The 27645-nt window shown below is 40.3% G+C and overlaps 1 protein-coding gene across 1 annotated transcript in view; it reads right to left on the bottom strand.

The window, feature by feature from the left end:
• The window catches only part of LOC133441584 (calsyntenin-2-like), a 422755-nt gene that overhangs the window by 179484 nt on the left and 215626 nt on the right, over nt 1-27645 (bottom strand). Inside the window, exon 3 of the mRNA XM_061719022.1 lies at nt 20734-20929. Coding sequence (XP_061575006.1) covers nt 20734-20929 — 196 coding nt within the window. The remainder of the gene's footprint in view (nt 1-20733; nt 20930-27645) is intronic.

Raw genomic sequence — 27645 nt, 5'->3', positions numbered from 1 at the left:
ATCAGACATGCTTTAATAGTGTACGGAGCCGGCCATTCTGCCCGGGGCGAGGTTTTGTGTCCCCTGCTACACGTCATTCAGGCAGCCAATCAGCACAGAGCCTCATTATCATAGCCTCCCCACCCCTCAGAATCCCTCATAGAAAAGGAGGTTAGAAGCGGTAAAAATAGACATGGCCCAGAGGCTGAATTTCTGATTTATGTAGAAAAAACAAGCTTTTGATTGTTTTTTCTTGTTTTTTTTTTTGCCTGTTTAAAATATACATTAAATGCCATAATAGGTTTCCTTTAAAGACATGTTTAGGTCACACTAGCAGTTAAACATATTTTATGTTTAGAAAAATAGGATGGCAGGACAAAGATAAAGTAGTACTTTGAAGAATTTAATGGTTTGGGCAATAGCAGACAGTTTGGACCTGTTGCTTTTAGGAACAGAGAGGGGGAAACAGATGTCAACATAGTAAGGCAAAAGGGATCCACAAAAGACATCCACTTTTATAGTGTTGACTCAACACTTTAGAAGTGGATGTATTTTGTCTCCCAGAGTAGTGTGGAAGTTCTAGATCTGATAAAGTAAATCCCAGCAGTACACTGGCATTGGTTACTTTATTTTTAACACTTATTCTGTACTTCAGAAACATCCATCCATTCATTTTCTATGAAAATTCTCCCTGTATCCTTTGCAGGGTCACGGGGGGCTGCTGGAGTCTATACCAGGTGAGAGGCCGGGGTTCACAATGCTAACAATGCTAACCACTAGCCACCGTGCTGCCCCGCTTCAGAAACATTTTCAAACCAACAAATAGAACACTTCTAGGAAATGAAGGGTGAATCATATAAAGCATTAGAGGGTAAAAAACTGATTTGAAAGCACATTTTTTGTTGTGCTTTGTCGGTCTAGGAAGAGTCCCATTTCTGTCAATGGTCAACCCAAAAGTACATGTTTTCAATCACAGACTGGATCAGCTGTCCGTCTTTAAAGTGTTGAGGACAACGTTTTCCTTTTCCCACAATTTCAGGATGCAGAACTGGCCCGTGCTCATCCTCTCCATCATAGCCTTATCACCTATACTTAAAATAGCACAAATTAGTTTTTTCATGTTGAAATATCATTTTCAGTTTCATTGGTATAAATATGTGATTTCTCGGAGAACTAGGATTATTAAGAAAAAAGCATCTCTCGCAGTTTCTCGGTCACTGGTGTCCGCAGAAACTTGCCATTATCACTTTTGCTTCCCATCCTAATCCTCTTTTAACAACTGCGTATCACTTTCTGGCAACTTTATAATGAATGAAGCTACAGTAGCTCATACAACCACAGTGGTGAAGGTGTCTGGAGGTGTTTTATGTCTTTCAGAAATTAGGGGGCTGAGACCAAAGCTTGGATTTTCACTCAAAGTTATTTTAGAGCAAAATGGAGTATACAAACTATAGCTATAGGTTTGTGCTAAGAGTGCAGCAACTAAATAAATGAGGTGATAAAATTAAATAAAATAACGAAAAACGATCTGAAGTTTTTGTTGTTGCAGTACTTTGCTTCAGCTTTAAACTTGACTAAGCCCATTCTAATGACTTGACAGGAACTGCTTTTGAAGAAAGGCAATCTGAGTTACCAGTATCTTTTTCTATCCTGTTCCTCTACTCTCCAACTGTTTTTGAGGGTGAATTCTGTGGGTACATGATCTTCTTTGGTCTTTTTTTCTGCTCTCTACTCTCCTGACTTCATCAAAAATGCATGTAAGTATTGAATCAACCGGTTCAAATCTATACAAGTTATAACAGCAGCAACAATCACTTTCAATAAAAACAATGCACGACTTCTTACCACTGACAGTTTAATATTGATTGTTTTGATGGTAAACTGTTTTTCTGTTTGGTTTTGTCTTTTGTGTGATCAGTTGCAGTTCCTCCACCAACCACAGGGGGATGGCTCCAAGTCAATGGCCCGGTTTCCCAGATCAGTTAAGTAGTTCTTAACAGCGAAAGACTTCTTTTAAACCATTTTAAGGAGCCTGTGAAAGAAGTCTTTCGCTGTTAAGAACTACTTAACTGATCTGGGAAACCGGGCCAATCTCAATTGACCCCTTCTTTTTTTATTTCAACTTCAGCACCAGGGGTAATATTTACAGATTGAGTTTAACATGGATGTTAAATAGTTAGATTTAACATCCATGACTATCTTTTTTTTTACCACATTAGATAAAATCATACAAAGCAACATATTTATGTAATTAGGAGTGCTCAGCTTAATTTCAGCACTGGCAGTTTCTGATTCTGAAGCATCATAGTTTAGCATAAGCCGAGTCAGCCAAGGCATAACAGCTAACTGTGAATGACACGGGTGCATTCCAGCCTGCTTTCCCGGCCTGTTTGTTCTGTCAATTTGCAACATGACACCACGAAGTACGAGGAAAAACAACCTTTAAAAGAACACAAAACCTACACATGATGCCACAGGGGCTTTGTCCAGTTATTTTACAGTCTATGGTTCTCACTTTAGAGTTGTGAGCTATTCAGAAAAAGCAACTTAAACTCCAGACTTATTGGGACATCCGCTCAGCTCAAAACTGCAAAACGTCTTCTGAGTATCTTGTATGAAATATCTTTTGGGGTTGGTCTTCAAGTTAGACAACAGACTTAAACACAACCCTGAGGGAACCCCATGGATGTCTTTAGGAAAAAAAAAAGGAAAAAAAGAAAAAAATAAAGCTGTCAAATGACTAACACCAAGGTTTCTAAACTGTACCCTTTGTTTGAATGCGTTTGGCACAAAAGATTTAACCTCTGGAGTATTAGTACCTTGTTGTACAATACCTGCATAAAGATGATTTGTCATCAGATAGAACGGAAAGAAAGATATAAAAAAAGGAAAATTAACAAATAAACATCAAAGAAAGCTGATATATTTTGAAAACAATACATGTGGTCAGAGATTAAATAGGACATTTTGGCATGACTGAACGCAAATTGAAAAAACAAAACAAAAAAAACAACAACAATAATCTAGTTAAAAGAAACGTCATCCAGCTGTTAAGTATGAAGGTACACATGATTTGGGCTAGTGTTGAACTCAGCGGCACTGAGAAAATCTAAGAGACGGAGAGATGAAACCATTAGGTTAAATGTCAATAAATTCCAGAAGCAAATACAGCATTGTCTAAAACTGCTAAAGATGATGTCTAAGTAAAAAGGTGGCATCCCAAAATGAAAAGAGATGTTTTTCCACTATGATAACAATCTTGCATATACCTTATAATTCAGTATGACTGTTTCAAAGGGCCCAAGTTGAAGGGTTTGTCATGGCCCTCACAGTGCCTGGTTCAGTTGTCATGGATAAACTTCATTAGAGCAATGAGCACAGATAAGAACCCTACTGAACTAATTAATTCATGGTGAAACGTCTAGACTGCACTGGCTACAAAGATTGTTATTGCTGCTATGTCTCCCATATGTGGTCTTAAAGAGTATAATAATATTTTAAGAAAACAACACAGAAAATCTATGTATATAATATATACATATTAAAGTAATTCCTCGTAATCATGGCTCTTTGGTCACCAGATATTCTGTAGAATGAGGCTGAGTTCGTGTTGAACGGATTCAGCCTCGGTCTACAAAATATGTGTGTACAGTATACTGTATGTGGCTGACATATTCATGCACTAAATGAAAAATCTGAATGATTTCTTTTAAGGAAGAGGGTCAGACAGCATCCAGATTGGTGGTTCTCGTCTGGCTTTGGGATCCACCATCATCCCTTAATGACAAGCTGGACCCAAAATTAAGAAAACATTTAAAACTTTTCAAATTTACTTTCATGAAAAGAAGGTGCTGTTTGTACCTCAGATTAGAATTACCAGCACTTTTATGCACAGACATTAAACAAAACACCTGAGATATACAGTCGTTCCAAAAAGAATCTTAAATACATGGCTTTTACCTGAATACCTATTCAATGAATATATAACAAGAACTGTACTAGAAATACTATTGAGCCAGAATAAAGCTTTCAACATAAGGATACACATACAATCAAATCATTTCAGTAAAAGCCATTTTTACAAGACTAATTTGGTGTTGCATACATGAAATAAAAAACAAAGAAATAGTTCTAAAACGTATCACAAATGTGTGCCTTTACCTGATATCTTTAACTTTACCTGAGGCAAAGGCTCATGAACTTCTGAAAATGAGAATCGGAATCGGATTTATTTATCAAGAACCTGTGAGGGAAAGAAGCTTAGCCTAATGTGGACAGCCATGAGAATTTTTGTTGTTTAATGGTTAAGAGATATCACAACAGATAGAAGGAAATCTAAAAAAAAACTAATGTTCTGGTTCTTTGCTCTGAAAGCTGCTTGACATTGATGCACGATGTGTATAGCCATTCATGGTAGCAGTATGCTGTGATGGCGCATCTTTCAGCACACTATAAATGTTTCTAAGGAATGACTTGAGAAACAAGACAATGTGTTGATTTGGACTTCTAATTCCCCAACTCTTATTTTGATCAAGCATCTGTGGGATGTGCTGTAAAGATGCTGTTGTGAACCAAAGTGAACTGAATGTGGAACTGAATAGACTGGAGTTCATAGTTTAGCATGTTAGGGTTGATTTGCTGGCTGGAAAGAGGGTCCTAACCTTTCTTAAGTGGTTTCAGTGTTGTGACTGATTGGTGCATGACTAATGTAGGAATAACCAAAGGATGTCTGCAGTACCTTGAAAACATCTCATGAGAAAATGAAAATAAAAAGCCTTTGAAGATGTGGAGACTTACTCAAGTGCCTGGTGTGATTTCAACCCAGCTAAATCATATGCAGCCATAATCAGTTACCAACTGCATGTTAAAGCCAGGTGATGCATGTTAATGTCAGGCCGGAATTGTTCCCAGCTTATTACATATTCATCTGTACTCATTGTTTGCCAACACACTCAGCTACACACAACTATTCACACAAAGTCCGCGTTGAATGCCTCTACACACACGCACACAGACACACACACCTCTATGCCCGATGGTACGGCAGAGGACTCAATTATTCTTTGTCAAGAATTAGCCCTGGAGTTGAATCATCACTTCCTTGAGTAAGATTGGATTGGAAATAAACATCCCTAACTACGCTAGTAGAATCAAAAGCACAATATGGGATTCTAATCCCATCAGTGTGCAAGGAACTCCCATTTCCACATTGACAACATCCTGAGGCTCAACCACAGGTCTCCGTGGGGGCCAGCCTATTGTCAATACGAAATAAAGTCAATACACTGTAATCCAGCTCACTTTTTCGCTTCATAGGCAGATCCTCTACTTCCCACATGAAAGCTTGGATCAAACCATTGATGAATGGCTTTGGTTATCTTGTCACATAACACAGAAATACGAAAGCAACAGATTCCAAACCATTATTTGTTCAACGCTACTGACAATAATGACGCTTTTCCACTAGTACCTACTCAGCACGCTTCTACCCGCCGCGCCCCCGTCTTGCGCTTTTCCACTAGGGGCCGAGACGGGTGGAGCCGTGCCAAGCAGATACTTTTTCTGTAACCATTCTGCCGAGGTTCTAACCGGGCTGAGCCGGCACTATATCTGACGTCATCACATTACAGGCCACTGATTGGTCGGGGGCGGGGCCGTCAGACGTTTGAATCAGGGAGCGGCAAGAGCGACACGCAGCGATTTTATTATACAGCGCAAACGTCTGTTTGGTGATCCAACTCTGAGGTGCAGATGTTCATAAACCTGGTGGCTGATGAGAGAATTAAAAAAGGGATGTAGATGGGCTGTTTTCTTCTCAGCCGCTCGCGACTCCAGCTGATTTCTCATCAGCGCCGACACAAACAAAGGGATTGTGCAATCGAGTATGTCACAGCAGCTTCACCCCAACCCCCCCACTTCTCACCTGGCTATGGAAAAACAAACGGGGACAAAGCGGGTAGAGGCGAGACGAGCCGTTCCGAGCCGAGCTGAGTAAATACTAGTGGAAAAGCGTCATAACAGAACAGTAGCCAGGGCACATGACTGCCTGATTACGGGCTGAATGTGCTTGAAATGGATCTCTTTCTCTTCTGTTTGTTCAGTGTAGCAGACAAGCGTAGATGGTTCAGTTCCTGGTAACGCGAAGTCCTGATTTTAATGTGAAAAGTATACTCTCCAATAGCATAATGCTAGTAGACGATAAACAACAAATTTACTGTATACCCTAGACTCTTTTTTCCATGGCTTGCCTGGAAAGCAGTCAAATCTACTTGCAGGTTTTGACAGAATGAGGTTTCAGTCATATTAGCATCAAGTGTGACAAGCATGAAGTTAAGATTCTTGGTAGAAAAAAAGCCGACACATTGACATGGCACTATCTGTTAGGACTCCCCTGGTCTTCCCACTTAAGAAATGTAACATGACAGCTTAGTGGCAAAGCTTTTGGCCCACTTTTCCTCTCACAAGAAAGTGATTAGAAATATCTTAAACATTTAGTGTGTGCATGTCTATGTGTTTGAGTACATGAATATACGAGTAAGATTTATGTTTAAAATCAGCCTATCTGTCCTCAGCTAGGGTATTACAGGCATATAAGAGTGAGTTTGACTAAATATCTGAGGATGTTTTTGTAGGTATGTGCATAAGGATGGCCGTCCTTCAGCTGGCTTTTTGAAAGCTAATTAGCCAAGGTTAGAACGTGCAGGTTTCTGAGATTTGCTAAAGATGACTTTGCCAAACAAGGTGTGTGTGTGTATGTGAGTGTGCGTGCATAGCTGTATATGAGGAGGTACCTGGGTCTGACTTACATCTAAAGCGGTTCTCAAAAACACAAACTAGCAATCACTTGATCTCTGACACCTTAACTCTGTGAATGCATCACCCCACTTCAAAGCTTCCACACACCTAACCCCAGTACTGATGTTAAAGGGAAAGTTCCGTTTTTTACAACCTGGACCTTATTTCTGGCATTTTTTATGGTCGTATACTCAACCAGGCAAGTTTGGTGTCATTTGGAGTCCTTCGGAAGATATTAGGAGTTTTGTGCGAGCCGCTTATCCATATAATGGTAGCGCATGGGGGCACAGCGGGACACAGACGATGCAGCGTCTAAATAACACATGATTGCCGCGAAACTCGTTAATTTCTTTTATGAATCACTAGATCTGCTTCTGTGCATCTTCCAGGACCTGTTGTCTACATCCGGGGCTGTGTGTGTAACAAATAAATCAGTTTGTAAACAAGACCTCTGACCTGCATGACGTCATCTCTGTGCGCGCACTCCGTCCTCCGTTCAGTGAGCTCTTCAGCCGTATACTCTGGCTCAAAACGGTAAGGACGTCCATCATATTCAAAGTCGTCGTCCACAACCTCAGAATTTGACAAATATTCAGACATGTTTCAAATAACTAACAGTAAACTAACAGTAACGAACTCCAGCTGTACACAGAGCTGTGTCTGCGATGCGCGCACAGAGATGACGTCATGCAGGTCAGAGGTCTTGTTTACAAACTGATTTATTTGTTACACACACAGCCCCGGATGTAGACAACAGGTCCTGGAAGCAGATCTAGTGATTCATAAAAGAAATGAACAAGTTTCGCGGCAATCATGTGTTATTTAGACGCTGCATCGTCTGTGTCCCGCTGTGCCCCGATGCGCTACCATTATATGGAGAAGCGGCTCGCACAAAACTCCTAATATCTTCCAAAGGACTCCAAATGACACCAAACTTGCCTGGGTGAGTATACGACCATAAAAAATGCCAGAAATAAGGTCCAGGTTGTAAAAAACGGAACTTTCCCTTTAAGTACATGTGTTAAAGTTAGGATTGGGTCCTGAGAGGAATTTTATGTATGATGTGATTTGTAAGTGCACACGATGTCCCCCATGCCTGATTACCCCGAAGAAACATCAGAACTTTGCTCTGAGAAGGGGTGTGGGAAAAGGCAAAGTACAAACACTAAAATCTAGACTTGAAATGCTAATTTGTGAGATAGCTTGGTTGTATATTGACTGCAACTATTCCAAAGGCTCGTTGCTGATGCATCTAAGATACATTCGTGACTTTAGAGATTTCAATCCAATTTTTGAAAAATAAGCTTTTCTAATGATGTTACTCCAAAAGATTGGCTCACAGATCATTTGGCCTGGGACTACGTATAAAAGGCAATTTACACTCTGGCCCTAGAGCAATAATTGTCAGGAGCTCAACTGAGTAGTAATAACCCTGTCCACAGACGGCTTCATCTGAATAATTTTAAAGGTGTAATGAGACAAACCATACGGTACACTCAAAAGAAACATAATTTTATAGCTATACAAATATTTTACATGATTTCAGTGATGTGTATATAGCTTTTTAATAGTTTGCTATGCTGATCATTTTGTGACCCAACGGGGTAGATCTAAATTGTGACCTAATGTTGCTTTTTTTTTCAAACCATAATCTGGGAATGAGGGCAGCACGGAAGCTTGGAGGTTAGCACTGTTGCCTCCTAGTTTGACTTCCAGCTTTTATATTCTGGATCGAGTTTGCATGTTCTCCCTTTGTTTCCTTGGGTTTCTCCCAGGTACTCTGGCTTCCTCCCATAATCCAGGTAGATGCATGTTGGGCTGATTTGTGAGAGAGTGTGAGCCTGTATGGCTGTTTGTCTGTGACCATGCACTAAACAGACAACCGGCGGAGGGTGTACCCTCACCTTTCGCTCACTGACAGCTGGGATAGGCTCTCGCAGACCTCCGTGACCATGAATAGGATTTAACTCGTTATACCCTGGAGGCCCCGGTACAAGGGGAAAATGGCACATAAGAACCTAAGCCGGAGACCAGGCAGGGCTTACGCTGGTATAGATAATGGATGGACATGGAACATGGAAATGTATATGTGGCTTTAAAACATTTTGAAGATACCCTATTTGCCTGGCACCAATCAACTGCTTGTGTCATCCATCCATCCATCCATCTAGGGCTGGGTGATATATCGAGATTTTAATATATATTGATATATTTTCAAACACGATATGGTACGAGACAATATCGTTTATATCGATTTAAAAAAAAAAAAAAAAAAAAAAAAAAAAATTTTACATTTTTTTTTTAATGATTTTGATATAGCTTATTTTGTAACAAATTGACTTGAATGTTTTATTTGAGATTTGCACAAATGTTTTGTTATTTGCACAACTGTCAACCTCAGTGGAAAAGTCTGCCTGTTACTGTCTACATTGTATTAATTGCATTGTGTATTTTGATTTAATTGTTATGCAGGAAAGGGATATTTGTTTTATTTTATTCAAGAAGCATTTTTATTCTATATATGCAGGCATTTTATTTTTATTTCATTTGTTTTATACATTTTGATATTGTGCAGACCTCTGTTAATAAAGGAACCTGTGTGACATTTGGCACGAGGCTTTGTATTAAAACTGACTGTTTTTTTAAGGGTTTGCCTCAGAAAAAAATTAAGCTAACAGAGATACTATGCTATAATGCTTTGGGGGAAACCCCAATTATGGCACAGAAAAAATATCGATATATATCGAGTATCGCCATTCAGCTAGAAAATATCGAGATATGACTTTTGGTTCATATCACCCAGCCCTACATCCATCCATCCATCCATCCATCCATCCATCCATCCATCCATCCATCCATCCATCCATCCATCCATCCATCGGTTGCAAAGGGCTCAAGTCTATTCAAGCTTTCAGTGGGAGAGAGGCGGGATACACCATGTACAGAACACTGATCCTTAAAAACAATTTAAAATCACAAATGAACTTAACATATATGTGTTTGGACTATTGAAGGAAGCTGGAAAATGTGGAGAAAATCCATTCAAACACTGAGAGGACAAAGGAACTCCACAAGACCCCAGCTGGGATTTGGGACAGGAAATGTTAAGATGTGAACAACAGTGATGACCACGACACCACCCCTGCTAACTACATCCTCTAATTACATTTTATAACTCATGAAATGATGAGCAACTGAAAAGGCAATTCATTGTGTAGTGTATGTATATATATATATATATATATATATATATATATATATATGAATGAGAGAGAGAGAGAGAGAGAGAGAGAGAGAGAGAGAGAGAGAGAGAGAGAGAGAGAGAGAGAGAGAGAACCATTACAACATTTCAATTCAGGCAATTACTATTTACAAGTACAGTTAGTGTCCAAAACCTCTTTCCAATTATTTTTAAAATGAGAGAAGGGGATAAGAGAATTCAGTTTCAACTTGAGCTGCAGATCATTCCAAGACCACAGGCCAAAATATAACAGATTTAACCTTCCTGATTCTGTGTTCACAAAGGGCCCTTTAAACCGCAGCTAGCTACTGGCTTTGAAACTGTAGGAGTTCTGAACTGTAATAAATTGGTGTAGATGTACAATGGCAATTTTCCTAGAATGGCTTTGTATATAAAAATATGCCAATGGTACAACCTTCAATAATCAAGTGAAGTAAATCCAGCAAGGGGTGAACAAAGTGCGATGATGAGCCCTGAAATTTTATCCTGTTATATACCTTAGGGCAGCATAGTAAATGGGATTCAATTTAGCTAAGGTAATAGGATTAGCAAATCGGAAGATGGTATCGCCATAGTCCAACTGTGATTAAAACAAACTTCATACAAGTCGGTTTACAAGGAGTTTATGTGAAGCAATAGAAAAACATGATTTTAATCTAAATGTAAGGTGAATTTGAGATTTTTTATGAAGTATGAAAAATTAATTTTAAAGTAAATATTCTTATTAACCCAAATACCAAGATATTGATATGAGTCTAAAACCTCAATTGTATCACCTTGCAGAGTTGGTGTCAGGACACAGGTTTATAGGAGAACATATGTATCTTTGGTTTTGCAAGCATTCAGGACTAGCTTTGCATCATGAAGAGCAATCTATGAAGTTGTAAAGTCAGCTTGAAGGTTTGTGGAAACATCACTCGGAGAAGGCGCTGAAGCGTATAGAACTGTGTCGTCTGCATACGTATGATAAGAAGAGAACTCAAGCTGGTCGCAGATGTGATTAATATAAAGTAAAAAATGAGCAAGGGTCAAAGCAAGAGCAAAAGCCCTGAGGAACCCCCTTATTCAGTAGGACCAGATCAAACAACACAGAATCAAACCGAACAACCAGAGTACAATTTGTTGAATAGCTTTTAAACCAATTGGTCATTAAACCAATTGGTCATTTCGATACCGAAACCAAGTTTTTTCATAATATTAATTAGATAAGAATGTCAAAAGCCCTAGTTAATAAAAGTCAATAAAGGGAACTAAGCAAAACGTTTTGTCATCAAATTATTAGATTTCATAAGCACCAAACCTAATTAAACAGTTTTGTCAACTCAATATGGTCTTAATCATATATTAAGCATATGTTAAACATATCACACATTATGATACAAAGCTGTTCTCTGTTTTACACAAGATTAACGTTATGTTTCTAACACTGGTCAGGGCGAAACTGTTACTAGCATCTGAATAAAGGGGAAGGGGAGTTTTTCCTTGTCCCTGATTGGCTTAAAGTTTTTATGTGCCATTGTTTATATATTAGTTGTTTGGGGGTCATGTTCTGGATGTCTGGATTTTGTAGGCGCAGCCAGGGACCGGAGGGGATCCGGTTTGGGAACCACAGAATTTCATCTCTGCTTTTTGCAGATGATGTTGTCCTGTTGGCTTCATCAAGCCGGGACCTTCAGCATGTGCTGAGGCGGTTTGAAGCCGGTTGCAATGCCGCGGGGATGAAAATCAGCACCTCCAAAACCGAGGCCATGGTTCTCCACCGGGAAAGGGTAGCATGCCCTCTCCAGTTGGGTGGAGAGGTCCTGCTTCAAGTAGGAGTTCAAGTATCTCAGGCTCTTGTTCACGAGTGAAGGAAAGATGGGGCATGAGATTGACAGATGGATCGGTGCAGTTATGCGGTCGGTGTACCGAAGAAGGAGCTGAGTCGAAAGGCGAAGTTCTCGATTTACCGGTCAATCTACAGTATGCTCTCACCCTCACCTATGGTCATGAACTTTGGGTAATGATTGAAAGGACAAGGATGAGTTTCCTCCGCAGGGTGGTTGAACGCTCCCTTAGAGATAGGGTGAGGAGTTCGGTCACTCGGGAGTCAGCTGAGGTGGCTTGGGCATCTGTACCGGATGCCTCCTGGACGCCTCCCTAGGGAGGTGTTCCAGGCATGTCCCTCCTCCCTAGGGAGGTGTTCCAGGCATGTCCCTCCGGGAGGAGACCCCGGGGAAGACCCAGGACACGCTGGAGAGACTATGTCTCTCGGCTGGCCTGGGAACGCCTCTGACTCCCCTCGGAAGAGCTGGAGGAAGTGTCTGGGGTGAAGGAAGTCTGGGCATCTCTGTTGAGGCTGCTGCCCCCGCGACCCGGGAACGGATAAGAGGAAGAAAGTGGATGGATGGATGGATGGATGGATGAATTGAATAATAAGAGACTATGGATCCAGAGGACTTTAATGATACAACACTTATCGATACTCTTACTAATACTTAACTGAAAAAGTTATTAGAAAAATCTAAATATTGAATATATAGCTACTACATTCATTGATTTGCAAGAAAGGTTGCAAACACACTGCATTTCAGTGAGGATCACTTGACAGATTTCAGGTTAACTTGTTTGTTTGAAGCTGTCCTGTGCAGAAACAACACCTAAGAGTTTAAGATTAATTTTTTTGAGCTTTACACTTCGCTAAAAAGTGAATGAAGCTTCCAGTGCCCAAGCAGAATATGTCAGAGGGCTCTGTGAAGCGGTGTGGTTGAGAAAAAGAAATCTGTGTTATGTTGTTGCGATGGCTTGAAAAAAAGGCAGTCTTTATCGTCAGTGCTTATAAAGCTGTCCTTTGCAGGGCTTCCTGAAAAGGTAGTTGAGAGTGATGTAACATAGCACTTTCATTACGTTTGGAGAATGTTGCATGTATTCAAAGTTTGACAAGTCATTTTGAAAAAGACAAAACATCTAATTTGTGTGGGAAAAAAAGCAAAACACTGACAGACAGATTTGTACCACCAGGGCAGAGAAACAATCCATTCGTGAATGCAGTGGCATTCTGACTAAACATTCACAGGTCGATAACAGATAGAGAGGTCCTGACAGGAGGAAAGAATAAGAACGCACTGGCTGAGCTATGTTGGCTAAAAGGAATGGGGGGGTTAAAAGAAGAAAAAAGAGAGAGAAACACAGAAGTAGGGCAACAGCCAGAGGAAAGTGAAAATCAGTTCAGGAAAGGACAGAGGATAGAGAGAAGTTTAAATGCATTGTGTGTCACTCCTGATCCTCTCAGCTGTCCTCTTTAGCAGCTAATTTTCTTGACTGCCTTCTTTCTCGGCTGTTGATGTGTCATGTGTAATTTGAGGACAGCCTAAGGCAGAGATTCTCTTTCTTCCCTGTTAGCTTCTTTATAAATCTGAGCGAGCAAGCAAGCAGTATGGTGAAAGGCCAAGCTCATCCTTTGAGATTTGCCAACAAAAGGACAGGCCATTTAAAGTGTTCCCAAATTCACTTCCCTGCAGCATCATCCTGTCCCCAACACCCAAATTGGGCTTACATCACAGCAGGCACACAGTTGTTTTGATACAAAGTAACAGTGTAACATAGTAGAATAGTTAACTGATGTAAAACCATCATCAACAGCACAAAGATTAAAGAGGTAAAACCAAGCTAGAAACTGCTGGTGCCTTCCTCAGCAGTCACGAGATAAAAGTTAAGGCATCTATCTAATCTATCTTCTATCTATGTAAACGCTTAATGTTGGAAAGACAAACAGGCAATGAAACAAGGGGGATGATAACTACGAGCAAATAAAATATATATTATACAAAGCAAGTAAGACGCAAGTAACAGAAGGTGTCTGAAGCACGAAAAAAAACCAAAGCAAACTAATTGAAATGAGAAAAAAAATAGTGATACCAAATGACAAAAGATGTGCAAAAGCATCCAACATGTGGGAGGCTTTCCAAAGACCAGAACAAGCCATTAAAAAAAGATGACTTGACGAGGCTAGATGAAGAATGTAGAGCAGGAAAAAAAGGGGAGCCAGAAGGAAGAGGAGCTAACCATTTTCTCTTCAATAAGTCTAAGAGATTGAAAATGTAACCCTTTAAAGCCTGAGCAGAGCATTATTTGAATCATAATGAAAAAAACACCAAATATGCATATATTTGACAAATATATGCATATATATATATATATATATATATATATATATATATATATATATATATATATATATATATATATATATATATAAAAGCACTCTAATTAACTTGTATAATGTACTAGTTAACTTGTATAATGTACTAGTTAACTAGTTTGGCCCAGAACCCTACTAGTGTGTTAAGATGATGAATACCTTGGACTTTGATACTACTAGTAGTAGGCATGGCTTCATTTGTACAGCCTCAGCTCAAAATAGCTGGACAAAAGTGTTTCTAGTTGCTTGACAAGTGTGACTAGTGCAACGTTTTGTTATACTAGTGCAAGAAAATGCTGAACTAGTGCAAAAAATGTTCAACTAGTATGGTCAAAGTGCAAACTATTAAATAAAACTGATGTCTGATATCAAGGATATGGAATAAATACTCAAACAGCTTGCCATTATAGCAACACACAACAACCATACAAATTACACTGCTGACCATGTGCTGGCAGGAAAACGCGTTTGTTGGTGTTCGCAATTGACCAGCAGCACGTCTATTGTTCTTCTTGTCATCTCCAACTTCAGCAAATGTACTTGCAGCAAAATGTTTCTGGTCCAAATGGTTTAAATGAGTTCTGTTTACGTGATTTATGTTCATGTTAACGCGTTGAACATAATTTACAAATCCCAATCGGCAGAGATCCTGCCAGGTACTGTAGCTCCTGTTGGTCAACCTGTGTACCTCTCCCACGACAGGAACGTTTTTCGCCCCATAAAGGTTCCTGAGGGCCACTTTGATGGGGCTTTTCCGGGTAATGCAGACACAAGTCAATGACACCCAAAAATAATCATCCCGGAAACCCCGCTACTGGAAACTCGCCTTAAGTTTCCATGCATTCTGTCTGTTCAGAGAATTCTCCTGTCAATGTTGCAGGAGAAATCACAATTTTCAGGTGATGAATACAATCCTCAAATGTCCCTACTGTCTGACAGTTTCTCACTTCATGTATGTTTTAATGTAAAACCCAACAATCCAGTAAAACGTCCCTTTGGGTATTAATAAAGTAGTGTTTTATTTAATTCAATCCACAATAACAATGGATTTAAATCTTGATCCTTTTTTCTCCAAGGTTTTGATCGTACTTTTTAAAGCATATTTCTTACAAGTATGCACAAAAATACACACAGCTGCTCTGCACTGCGATAATGACTTTTTTTAAACAATTTTACTCCGTTCTTGTACATAGGACTTTGCAGTTTTGTTAAATTAAGATGTGTACTTATTGTTTTAATTTAAGTTCTGATCCTTGATTTTGCGGGCTAAAATCATTGATTATGCGATTAAATGTGCAGGTTTTTTATGTGATTTTATGCGGTGAAATTGCGGAATATGCTGGAAGTTGCGGAATATGCGGGAAGTTGCAAAATATGCAAAATATGCAGGAAGTTGCGGATTCGGCGCTGAGCTCTTAGACGAAAAAAAAAAAAGAGAGCGCGGGTGGAGAGGAGAGGGGCGGTGGCGGCCCGGAGGCCGGCCGTCTCTCTCCCTCCAGCCCGCGGCTTAGTGCTCAGGTGATTGCCGGGCGCGCCGGCGCGGTGAGGGGACGAGCCAGAGCTTCGTCACCCCACGCGTCCGCCGCCAAGATCCCCAAGTGGATGGGAGCGTGCGTCCGCAGGGCTCCAGACTAACTTTTTTCACTAGGAGCACAGTAGCCCCTAACTGAAAATTTTTAGGGGCACAATCAGAAATTTTAGGAGCGCACATTGTTTATCGACACGCTAACCAAATTTTTACATTTCTACTACGTTTCAGTGTATTAGTAATACGTATTTCATAATAGATTAATAAATTCAGGGATTAAAGCAAAAAAAATATTTTTGACTGAAAACATTTTTTCAGGCCAGTTCATATTCCCCCTCCATCTATGCTCTGCACCACACTTTAAGAAGGGCCCCTTTTTTGCTCCCGCAGCTTGTCACTTCCGAAGGGGGAGTCCCGGGGCAGTTAGTAGCTCGGTTCAGCGTGGGTTGGTATACATGCTGGAATAATTCGGATTAGGACCGCATTATCTGGCACTGAAAGCTCGATCTCAAGAGCTTCAGTTCGGCCAATTCGTATACATGGCTTTTAAAAATTCAAAATTGGTTGGATTACGGCAACAATTCGATTTTCTGCGGGTCTGTTTTTCATCACATATTCAGATAATATTTTGTCCAATTCATGCTACAAATCTGTTTTTAGATGGTTTGCAATAGACTGCTGGGTTGATGCTGTTGCATTACTTAGAATCAATCAAGGAATATCTCAATCAAGGTGTGTGTGCGCGTTCGTGTGCGTGTGTGTATAACTGTGCATTTGCGTGCGTGTGTAGGAGGTTAAAACAGGAGTCTGGATCTTCCGTCTGCTTCATGACTGTCAGAGTTCATCAAAGTGATAGCCTCAAAAAGGAAACTATTGAGTTTTTTTTTTTGTGCAGTGCCCTTAAGTGTTGGCAATAAGAATTTTGAGAAGAATTAAGAAGTACAGTATGCAACTTTCTAACCTCCATCACAAACCCCTCTAAAATCACACATGACCACACGCTACCGCTACCGGCTATGATCACGCTGCAATCTAGTCTCAGCGTAGTTAGATGGACCAAACGCAAGCTAGGGATGATCAGGGTTTTATGCATGTTTCATGGGAGTTAAGAGGCACCAGACCACCTTAACTTTGAATAATATGTACAAAGGTATAATTGCTCGTCCACCTAAAATATGGCCACCATTGCATCACTTTTCTACTCCTGTTCCCACTGGTTTTTCTCTATTTTTTTGTCATTGGGCCTGTTCACTATGTAAATGCAACTTGCTGATAATAGGACTAACAACTTCTGGCAGCTCCGCCTTAATTTAGCAGCCCACAGCAAAGGTCGGTCAAGTATACCTGAGAAAAGTTCATTCAACAGCCACAGAGAGAAGCAGAGAATCCACTAGAGTGGAAGTAAGAACAATTACTTAAATTAATGGGGTATGTTTATTTTTACTTTTTTTTAACAATCCCCCAGCCTTCACAGTTAACACAAGATACAATTTTGACCAATGATAGAAAAAATCTTCATGGAAGAATCATTTACTTTCTGACATGTCTGCAGGAAGAATGGGGCAACAGGAAGAATGGGGCATAATACCACTTGAAACAATTCATCACTTGGTATTCTCAGTGTTTGAGGGACATTCTGAGAAAGAATTAGACACCCTCTAACCATCCCCTCTCCCCAGGGCTCCGTTATCCAAAGTGTTTGTTATTATACATATCTTGGAATTATCACTGATAATTCTTTATCTTTTACATCTCCCACCGAGCAATTAACAAAAACCCAAGTTGAAAATAATATTTATATTCCAAGGTTAAGTTATGTATTTTATCTAAGCTAAGAAAACCCTTGTGGCTGCTACCTCCATGTCTGTGTTGGATTATTGCAATGTAATTACATGCATGCATCTGCTCCTTGCTAACGTGCACTGGATGTTTATCACGGAGCTCCGGGGGTTTATCACTAATTCTAAACGTTTTACTCATCACTCCTTCTGCAAATGGACAGCCAGCCTCATCCTCTCATAGATTCCATCACTATTACTGTACATATTCTCATTCAGAAGGCTGTTGTTGGACCATTCCCTTCATATTTCTGGTCAATACTCAGTGTACTGAAGCTCAGAAGGATATGGGTTTTGTCCGGAAGATCTGTTCCTGATCCAGTTTCCAGAGGTCGTACTAAGTTGGGGTAAAAAGCATTCAAATGTGTTCCCCCCATTGCATGTAAGTCCCTTCAGGACTATTTCAAATCGAACAATTTGATCTCGTTGAATTTATTTAGACTAATACATGGGATTTGGAGGCTCTTGGTCTTTTGACTATAATTCAAATTTAGGTATGAGCATAACTGTAAAGTGCTACTTTCATTTCTGCCAGGAATGTCAGGACCCTTGACCCTAACATTTTCCTGGTTAAAGTTCATGAATCAAGTTAAGCAGAAAAAAACATCTTATTTTGGTTTCAAACCCTCTTAATTTTTATTTTTTTTTTAAATAAGGCTAAATCTAACAATTAAAGCCTGTTCTTTATTTATTTTTCATATCATCCCCACATCTCCTGATGTGCGCTTGTATTTTTACAACCCATTGTAACTATTATCCTATATGAAGACATATGGTCTTTGGATTTAAAAATGTAGTCGCAGTAGCATTACAGCCTACTACATGCGTTTTGTAAAAGCTACCTGCTCTCAGATTAATAATAACTCTTTGATGCATTAGAAATGAACTTCTACAACCATATAGATATTTTGAAAGAACATATGCTCCAATCCAGACAACATCTAGACATCTAGGAAATCCTTGCTTACTGCAGCACAACAATACCAAACAACATTTTACCACCACAAGGCTGTAGACATTTACAGATTGTAAACCGGGCTGACTTCAGTCCATGGAACAAAAAATAAATAAATGTATTAGTCCCTAAATTAATTAAAATTTGATTTCAAACAATGGCGGTACAATGTTTTCCAGTTCAAACTGCAGTAGCTAATTTCCTTCAGCTCCAAAACACTTGCAGACTGTTATATCATATTTGGCAGCAAGCGTTGCTGGCTACAAATTAAAAAGCAGTGTAAATAACTATTTTTCTGTTTTATTGATCGCAGTGTTGTCTTTGAACGTTATATCATACACAGGATTTAATATAATTAAGAATCTTGAGATTCTACTCTTATTATATTCCAGGCAAAATATGTATCTTTAACAAAATCATTATATAGAAATCACTGCTTCTAGACTTATTAATTTGTTTAATCTTATCAGCTTCTGAACTGACTCCATGCCATGTCGGGTCACCCAGTTATTAATAACTTCCCCACCATCACTGACCTGACTCAACCTGTTTTTGACAGACATTGTACTCTACGTGCTGGCAGCTTGATGAGACTCTTAACTGAAGCAGTTCAGACCGACTCAGGTACGGTAAGAACCCACAATGAGTCTGTCGGGCCTCAGCTGTTCCTGCTGTCATTTGCGCCCACACACTTGCACACTCAACACATGGGCATGTTCACAGAAAGACAAGTAGGTGCTTTAAGACACTTCACCCTGTGAACTTAAAGATAATAATTTGTTCATATTCCAGACACAGTCTGAAGGTATAGTGAATTATTTGGAGCTTATACTCTTACTGTACGTCATGTAGCCTAAGATAAATTAGGAGAAAAAAAACAAAACACATTTTTCTTAACATCTGCCTTGTGTTTTTGCTTTCTGTGACTTTATATATGAAAGCTAGGCGGATATTGACATTTACACATATAAATTGTGTGTTAAGAAGACTATATTTAAAATTACAGGTGAGAAAATGTTGGAATGATACTGAAGATAAAAAAAAATAAAAAATCATAAACTTACTCTGATTTGTTTTTCCAAACAGTATCTTTCCTACCTGTTAAACATTTTCTAGTCACTTTCATTTAATCTGTTAATACATATCCAGTTTTTGAAATTACGGGCATGAAAGATAAAAAAAAAATATAATCTAATTTCAGATGACGTCAACGTCAATATTTACTGACATCCTGACGCAGTCCCACCCTCTGACCGCTTCAGTGTCTGTTTATATAGTAACCATGCATCAGTGCATGTACATAGAACTCTTAGTTATCCTGCGAATGGAGAATTAATACTAATATATCTTGTCATTTGTACCTTTCACAATATGTCGGTGTCTCTCTGTTCTTCATTCTCTCTTTTTGATCACCCTGTTCCTGCTCTGCCCAGCTGGCCTCCAGCAGGAGGATCCCCCCTTGTGAGCCAGGTCCTGCTCAAGGTTCCTTCCAAGGGGAGTTTTTCTTTGCCACTGTTTATTTAATAAATGCTCAGGGGTCATGTTCTGGGTTTCTGGAAAGCACCTTGAGACAATTTGTATTGCGATAGATGCTACGTAAAAAAAATTGGATTGAACTGAATTGGGCATAAAAGCAGGGTCTATGAAGGGTATATAAGTGACAAATATGGACAGAAAGTCTCCACTTTGTCACCAAATGTATGAGAAAAATCATCAGAATTTGTAAAACAATGTTTGCCAAAGAAAGACTTGGGCGTATTTTAGAGGTGGAGAATTTTGAAACAAAGAAAATAAATAAACTCCAAATTGTTGCACATCAGTGTTTATAGAAAGGATCAAACAAAACAACATCTGAAATGGTTCATCACTTCAAATACTCTCTTGAAGAGCCTTTTTTGAAATTGTGATGAGGAGGAATGATAATGCCACAAAGTGGTAAAAACTTCACTAAAAACTTTCTTTGCATTTGTTGCAGGCCGGAAATGCAAAAGTGGATGTATATTGACAAGTTAAATGAAGCTATTGATGAATAAGAACATGAAAAATCATGAGTTTTTTTCCCTTATTTTGGGGACCTATTGCCATTGAATGTATTTCAATACTGTTTAGCTTTTCTACCTGAAAACCAATAATATGCTTTCTTTAAATTGGTGTTTTCACCTGAAATCACATGTTCTCTGACCGCTTCATGCCAAACCTGGTGACAGATTCACTCACTTGTGGGACTTCTTGCCCTCTGTCCCCCCAGGGCCTGAACCGCAGTCATGAGCCTGGATGATGAAGGTGTATTCTTTCTGCAGCTCGCAGTCCACCAGGCTGTGTGCCCTCAGCTGACCCTCACCAGATGTTCCATTCAGCACCACTGCCTTGAACGGAGCATCCAGCCCGTGGATGTTGAATGCACAGATCTCCCCTACAGATGCAGTGAGGAAGGAGAGAAGCAGAGGTGAGTTGAGGGGAGAAAGACTGTATGTTTACATTTTAAATAAGTATATATTCTTGGGGCGGGGGGGGTATCTTGAACAGTTATGTACATCTGTTTTGAAATTCAGTGTTACAAACCCATCCAAGCCACCAACGCATTTACATTTACTCATAGCAGATGTTTCAATCCCTGGTAATTTAAAGATGAGGGACAGCACTGAAGCTTCAGTAGAGTGAAACACTAAGCATGTTTTACATTGGGGGCGTTGTGAACATTTGAAAGCCTTGTGCAGTGAGCTCAGGGCTAACAGACTAGATAATAAAGAATAACAAGGCATTTCTTGAGTGGAGGTCCGTTGAAGATAGACAGTTTGGATGGTAACCTAGTCATTGTTTCTGGAGGGATACTGCAAATAAAGTTTCTAAATTTCATATAAAAAGATAAACAAACAAAACCCACCAAAAGACAATCAAATAAACAAGTAAATCTCATCCTCATCAGTGAAAATACGGGGATCTCATCGCTCAAATGAAATGTGTGCTCGCCAAAGACCCAGATCCTCTATAGTAACTTATAGGCTAATAAAGTCTTTCAAGCTTTTATTAAGAGCCTGAGTGCTCCCATTTTTTGTTAGACAAATTTCCACTTACAGAACTCTCACTATTGCTGAAATTATTGCTGCAGCAAGAATGAAAGCGCTCTATTATTCCTCAGTTTATTGTTTGAAAAAGTCACAGAAGGAAGTGAAGACATCGAGTCTTTAGGGCAAGATGATGTCTAAAGATCAGCAAGAGATCCTGATTTTTATGCTTTTTGAAACAACAGCTTTGCTAGTATGGCTACAGTGTATGTTTTGGGCAGAAATTAAACCATTGCCATCTACTCCTTTAATTAGGGCCCGAGCACTGACAGTGTGAAGGCCCTATTGTATCTGTAGGAATTTTTCTCGTTTTTTTTCCTTCTTCCGACGAAATGAGGGCCTTTTTGCCCCCCTAAACGTACCCCAAAAGTCACCAAATTTTGCATGCAAGCCAGGCCTGGTGAAAAATTTGATATTTAATGGTTTGCTTTAATGGGAACGTGGCAAACTGGCTCAACAGCGCCCCTTAGAAAACTTCGTGCCTCAAGCCCCACAATATGGTTTGACGTACATGCACGAAAATCGGTACACACCTGTAGCACGTTTCAACTTAAAGAAAAGTCTCTTGGCGCCATGGCCCAAACCGAACAGGAAGTCGGCCATTTTGAATTAATCGTGCCATTTTGCTGCAATTTATGCCATTTCTTCGGCCGCTTCTTCGCCCGAACCGTAACGTGCACCCAGGTGTGTTATACATCAAAATGTGCGTCTCCTGCGACGATGCACATTACTTTTCTCAGTCAAAAGCGTTACCGTGGCGACGATAGATGCCAAAAAGCACACCCTCCCTTCATCTGATTGGTCCATATTTGATAGTTTCTACTTTCTGCCATAACTTTTGAATGGTTTGACGTAAAGACTCGTGGGTGGTGTTATCGGACTCGGTTTTGAGTCCTTGACCTTCATTGGCAGGAATTATCCCCGCCCCTTCTTCTGATTGATCGATATCTGATAGTTCCTACTTTCTGACATAACTTTTGAATGGTTTGATATAGAGAGTCGTGGGTGGTTTCATCCGCTAAATGTCCAGGCCTGAAGACATCTACATGCAAGTCATACGAGCGCTTCCACTGCAGCACGCCTGAACGTGCACAAGGGTGCGAGGGCCCGTTCATCGCTGCTTGCAGCTTTAATTTTTCCTTGTCCTTGCACAGTTGTTTCTTTATTTTGGGCCGGTGACTGTTGGTTATTTCCATAAACTTGTCATTTTGTGGCACACTTGTTTGGCTGGATAACCATACGTAAAGCCAATAAGAGCAGGGGTGGGATATCGAATGACAAACTAAAGTGTATTTTCAAGACAAAGGTACAGTAGGCTATTTAAAAAAAAATTGTGTTGTCAGTAGAAGAAGGAAGTTGTAGGACAAGAGTAAGTTTGGTGAATCTGGCACTGTAAATTACTCAGTGCTGTTACATGATCATCTAAATCAAGCTATTGGCAACAATCTAGCTAAGGATTAAACTGGAGTATACATGTGCGAGAAGACAATCAAATTATTGAGTGAGGTGCATTCGACTCCACGATGCTAGGTGGCGCCACACGCACTTTTGGTGTTCTTCCAGTTAGTTCTTTGTTGTTCGTCTTCCTTTCCTACTGTGTTGATATTCTGGCTTTCATGGTGTCCTTACTTCCAGAAGAGGGACTCCCGGGGCAGTTACTAGCTCGGCTAAGGGTGGGTTGTATACATCCCGGAATAACTCGAATTAGGACCGTATTATCTGGCAGTAATAGCTCAATCTCAAGAGCTTCAGTTCAGTTCGACTACAGCCCGGCTAAGGTGTATACATGGCTTTTATAAATTTCATATCGGTTGGATTAAGGAAACAATTGGACTTTCTGTGCATGTAAACGTACTGACTGCTACTGTAGTATGTTAAAGGCAACTAGCAGTGCTCCTTCTGCTGCATGACAACAGCTCTACACATCCTGAAATAAGTATTCAATTATAAAAAGAGGTATCTATCAGACCAAGACTTAACCAAGGGGAAAAGTGTTTCAAATTTTCCAGGATGCCTCTAAAAACGTTCATCCTTTCCGAATGCAACCCAGTTTTCCTTGCAGTTTTGAGGGAAAAAAAAGTTTGTCCTTTTGATGTTTTCAAGCAGAACTGTAATTCAAAGTAGCACATTAAGTGGTGAAGACGTTTTAACAGTGGAGTGCTGCTTAGAAAAAAGAAAATGCTGCTCAATCAGTAGTTTGTGCACGGTTCACCATGCACAAACTACTGAGTCTGGAAATAATACAAAAAGGCAACCAAAGCAGCACAGCCTAAACGCAGAGCTTGATAAATACATGGAGCTCACATTCCCACCTTCCAACCCAGTCAGTTTTTGTTCTTGTGAGGAGCACCAAGGACATTCCTGCTGTTTGCCCACCCAACATGTGGGCAGTGTGCACCATAGGGCAACCCTGAGCAGAAGTGAGTTACCGTCTGCTGAAATAAAGTACGACAGCTCAAAGCTGCCCTTGAGTAGATACGTAGAGGGAAAAAAATCCATTTAAATTCTGAGTGAGTGGCTGATAAAAGCAAAACAAAAGAACCAAGAGACGGCTGATATTTATTACCAGGAAAGTATAAGGAAGTGGCCCAATCGTGGAGATGTTTTCTGTTTTTTTTTTATCTTAAAGAACTGACATAATCTTGCACTTCTGCTTGTGGCATTTCAGGAAATCACTTAACACACTGGGCTCACACTCTGACCTGTGACGGCTAATTGTGCTGATATCATTTAAGCCAACAGCAAAGACTAAAATGGATTCCCAAGAGGCTTTGTGCGTACATTGCTCCTGGCAAGTTCTGATAAGAGCAACTTTATTTCCTACCCTTTTATCCTGTTTCTGTCATAATCCCCAGCACCCTACCCCCCCCCCACATTTCTCCCCTGCCGTCTGCCTACAGACGAGCAACAGGATAGGTAAAACCGCGGAGAATAGGAACGGGGAAGGAAAGGGAAAATGGAAAGCTTGATAATTTTAGTGTGTGGTCGGGGCTGGGGTTTCCTGATCCAACACAACCCCTTCCCAGCTATACTACTTGGACAATGTTGTATTAGTGTTAAATGGGGCCTTACACTATAGAAAAACATGGCTTTGCAGCGCAGGCTTATTTATAAAATGGCACTGGACAAACAGTGTGCGGCGGCGAGTGACAGAAGATACAACAGTCTCCATGTGCAGCTTCTCTCAATAGTGCAACACAGCACAAAACAGGCAAATGGAAAAATCCATCACCACTGGAGCGAGAAATAAATCCAACGTGCCCAGGCGAGAGCAAAAGCTTCCTATCAGGGTGAATATGCTGTGGGTATGCTGTTGTTGAATACCCACCAGCATTTGAGGATGGGTGGCCCGAAATGCACCCTGCAATTTAATTGTAGTTAATGTAGAGGGGGAATTAAGGAAGCAAGGCGAGTGGGGGGAGGGTCAAGGTGATGACAGAAAGAAGTCCTCATTTTCAAACTCTGATGAACAGTCAAACAGCTGTGACTACCAGAAGACTCGCCATGATTTCCCTTCCTTTTATGTCCGCCTATCTCTTCAGTCCAGGCCTGATAAGTGCTTCGCCACCTGTGACGAGGCAAAGATGACTGGTGGAGGGGTTGAAATGGGCTGCAGTGAGACGGCAGAGGAAGCTTTGGCCCTCGTGGCAGTAGAGGAACAGATGTTAACCGGCTGGATCTTGGCAGAGGGAGAGGGATGACTAACACACATTACAGTTCTAAACTGTGAGCTAAATATGTGAATCCCTGCCACATGAAACTTTTAAAAGTAGATTTACGGTCAAAGGGTATTTTCTTCTTTAAGTGGCTTCTAAATACTGTACAAACTTTGTGTTTTCTTTCATTAGTTGATCATATCAGCCAGACACCACTGTTCGGCTACCGGCCACAACCGTTTTAAATGATGCCTGATGCCTGAAACACTTATATCCACTGCATACTTTAAACAGAAAAACGTATTAAACTTTTTTCTAACTGCCTTTTCCCTCCAACCTTATCTTCTGCTGCTCGGATTATAACGTCCCCCCTTGGACATCTTTGCATTTTTATTTGTTCAAGTTGCATTATATTCATTTTCCCAATTAGTCAAAGGAAACTGGGCATAGTACTTCATCTGCCGTCCTTCTGGTGTCAGAAGCTGCGTAGTGCAAAACACCTCAAGGGAAATTTGGCCCTTGTCCACAGCAAACTATCTTTGAAGAGAGAGGAGTCATTATCAGTAAAGGCAGAGCTGCTTTACTGGCAACGGCGACCTGTGTTTGCCGAGCTGGAGGAGTGTGACAAAATATTGTGTGCCACTGAGCCTCTGGCCCTAAGTTATTATCAAAGCTGACAGAACATCGTTGATGAGCTGCCTGAATCTGAATACATATTCACAAGCTGCTTTGCCGAAAAGGTGCTGTCACACATAAGCGTAGAGATATGCGCGGCGGCTGTTTACTGAGAATCTGAGCGAGACCTGGGCGACAGTCACGTTGCTTGGAGGTTGAGGAGGAAGAGAAAGATATAAAGACAGATGAAAGGGAGCACTCAGAATGATGGGAACACGGACACTGCCTCAGGGAAGCTCCGACTTCCCTACTGGAGAGTGACCAAAGCACAGACACACACACACACACACACACACACACACACACACACGCATTTGTATTTACTCAAACTGTGAGAGTTTGGCAGCTCTAATCAGAGCTGACATGCCTTTCATCATCCTGCTGTTGGAACACATACTGGATGGACAGCAAGTAAATCAGATTACTGGATATCATGCTTTTGTTCAACACACCAGGTATCAGTCTGCAGTTAAGTTGCTTTCGTCAACGAAAATTATGACTAAATATCGTCGCCAACGAACCTTTATCACCTGAGGAAAACGAGATGAGACGCAACGAAAATGCTGGTCATGTGACGATAACGATAATTAAATATATAATGCAATATCGTAGACGAATAAAAAAAGAGACTAAAATGTAGATTACTAAATAAAAACTCTGCTAAAATGTGTCTTCATTTTCGTTGACCAAAACAAGATGAGATGAAATGTTACAACAAAGATCCTTAATATCCATTTTTTTATTGTTTCCTCTGGTTTAGTTCTGCTGCTGGGTGACGTCACGTCCTCAATCCCAGTCACGGCCCGCGGGGAATCAGATCCAGAAGATGCATCTGCAGTGTTAGAGGCTGATGCCGTTAACGCAGAGCTCTAGGTTCACGTCAATTAAAACAAAGTTAAATAGAGAAAGGGCCGATGGCCGGCCACGTGGGGATCTTCTCTGGGGCTGGGAGAAGAAGAAGAGACCATCTTTGGATACACTTTCCTACATAGACGTGGAAAAGAAAACCCAATGTGTCGCCGAAAAAGAAAAATGGACTGTATGGAAGTATACAAATGGCCAAAAACCATTCTACAGTATATATCAAACGAAAATGGGAGAAAGAGTCAGGATCACAAATATCAGAGGAAGAGTGGAGAGGGATATGTGAGATACAGGCAACGCCTGCAAACTCAAGAGCCCTGAGAGAGTTCGGCTAGAAGAACATTGTGAGATACTTCATCACCTCCAGAATAACAGCACTACAAACACACACTCAGAACCTCTATGGCAAACCATTACCATATTTTTTGGGCTTGTCCAAAGATACAGCCATATTGGCAGGAGGTGGCAACTGCAATATCTGAAATGTTGGGAGTGGAGTTAGATTGCTCATTCATCACACTATATTTAGGAAAAATGCCAAAAATTGTCCCTTTCGAAGGTAAGTATTTGTTGAAGATACTTCTGGCAAGCAGCAGGAAAGCGATAACTCGTACTTGGTTGCAGGCTGACCCTCCAAAAAAAGACCAGTGGCTTAATATTGTGGATGGTATTTATTGTATGGAGAGACTCACTTTCGTATTGAGACTTGAACTGCAGAAATGTGATAAGTACTGGGAAAAATGTATAATGTATGCACACTACTGAAGACATGACACTGTGTAGTATGATGTATAGAATAAATTGTATTGCCTTGACTTTGTAACCTTGCCCTCGTGTTTTTTGTTGCCTGAATAAAAAAAAGAGTAAAA

This window comes from Cololabis saira, chromosome 4 (assembly GCF_033807715.1).
Source record: "Cololabis saira isolate AMF1-May2022 chromosome 4, fColSai1.1, whole genome shotgun sequence".
Classification (NCBI taxonomy): domain Eukaryota; kingdom Metazoa; phylum Chordata; class Actinopteri; order Beloniformes; family Belonidae; genus Cololabis; species Cololabis saira.
The sequence above is the reverse complement of the archived record's forward strand: the minus strand, read 5'-3'. Positions and strand labels throughout refer to the sequence as shown.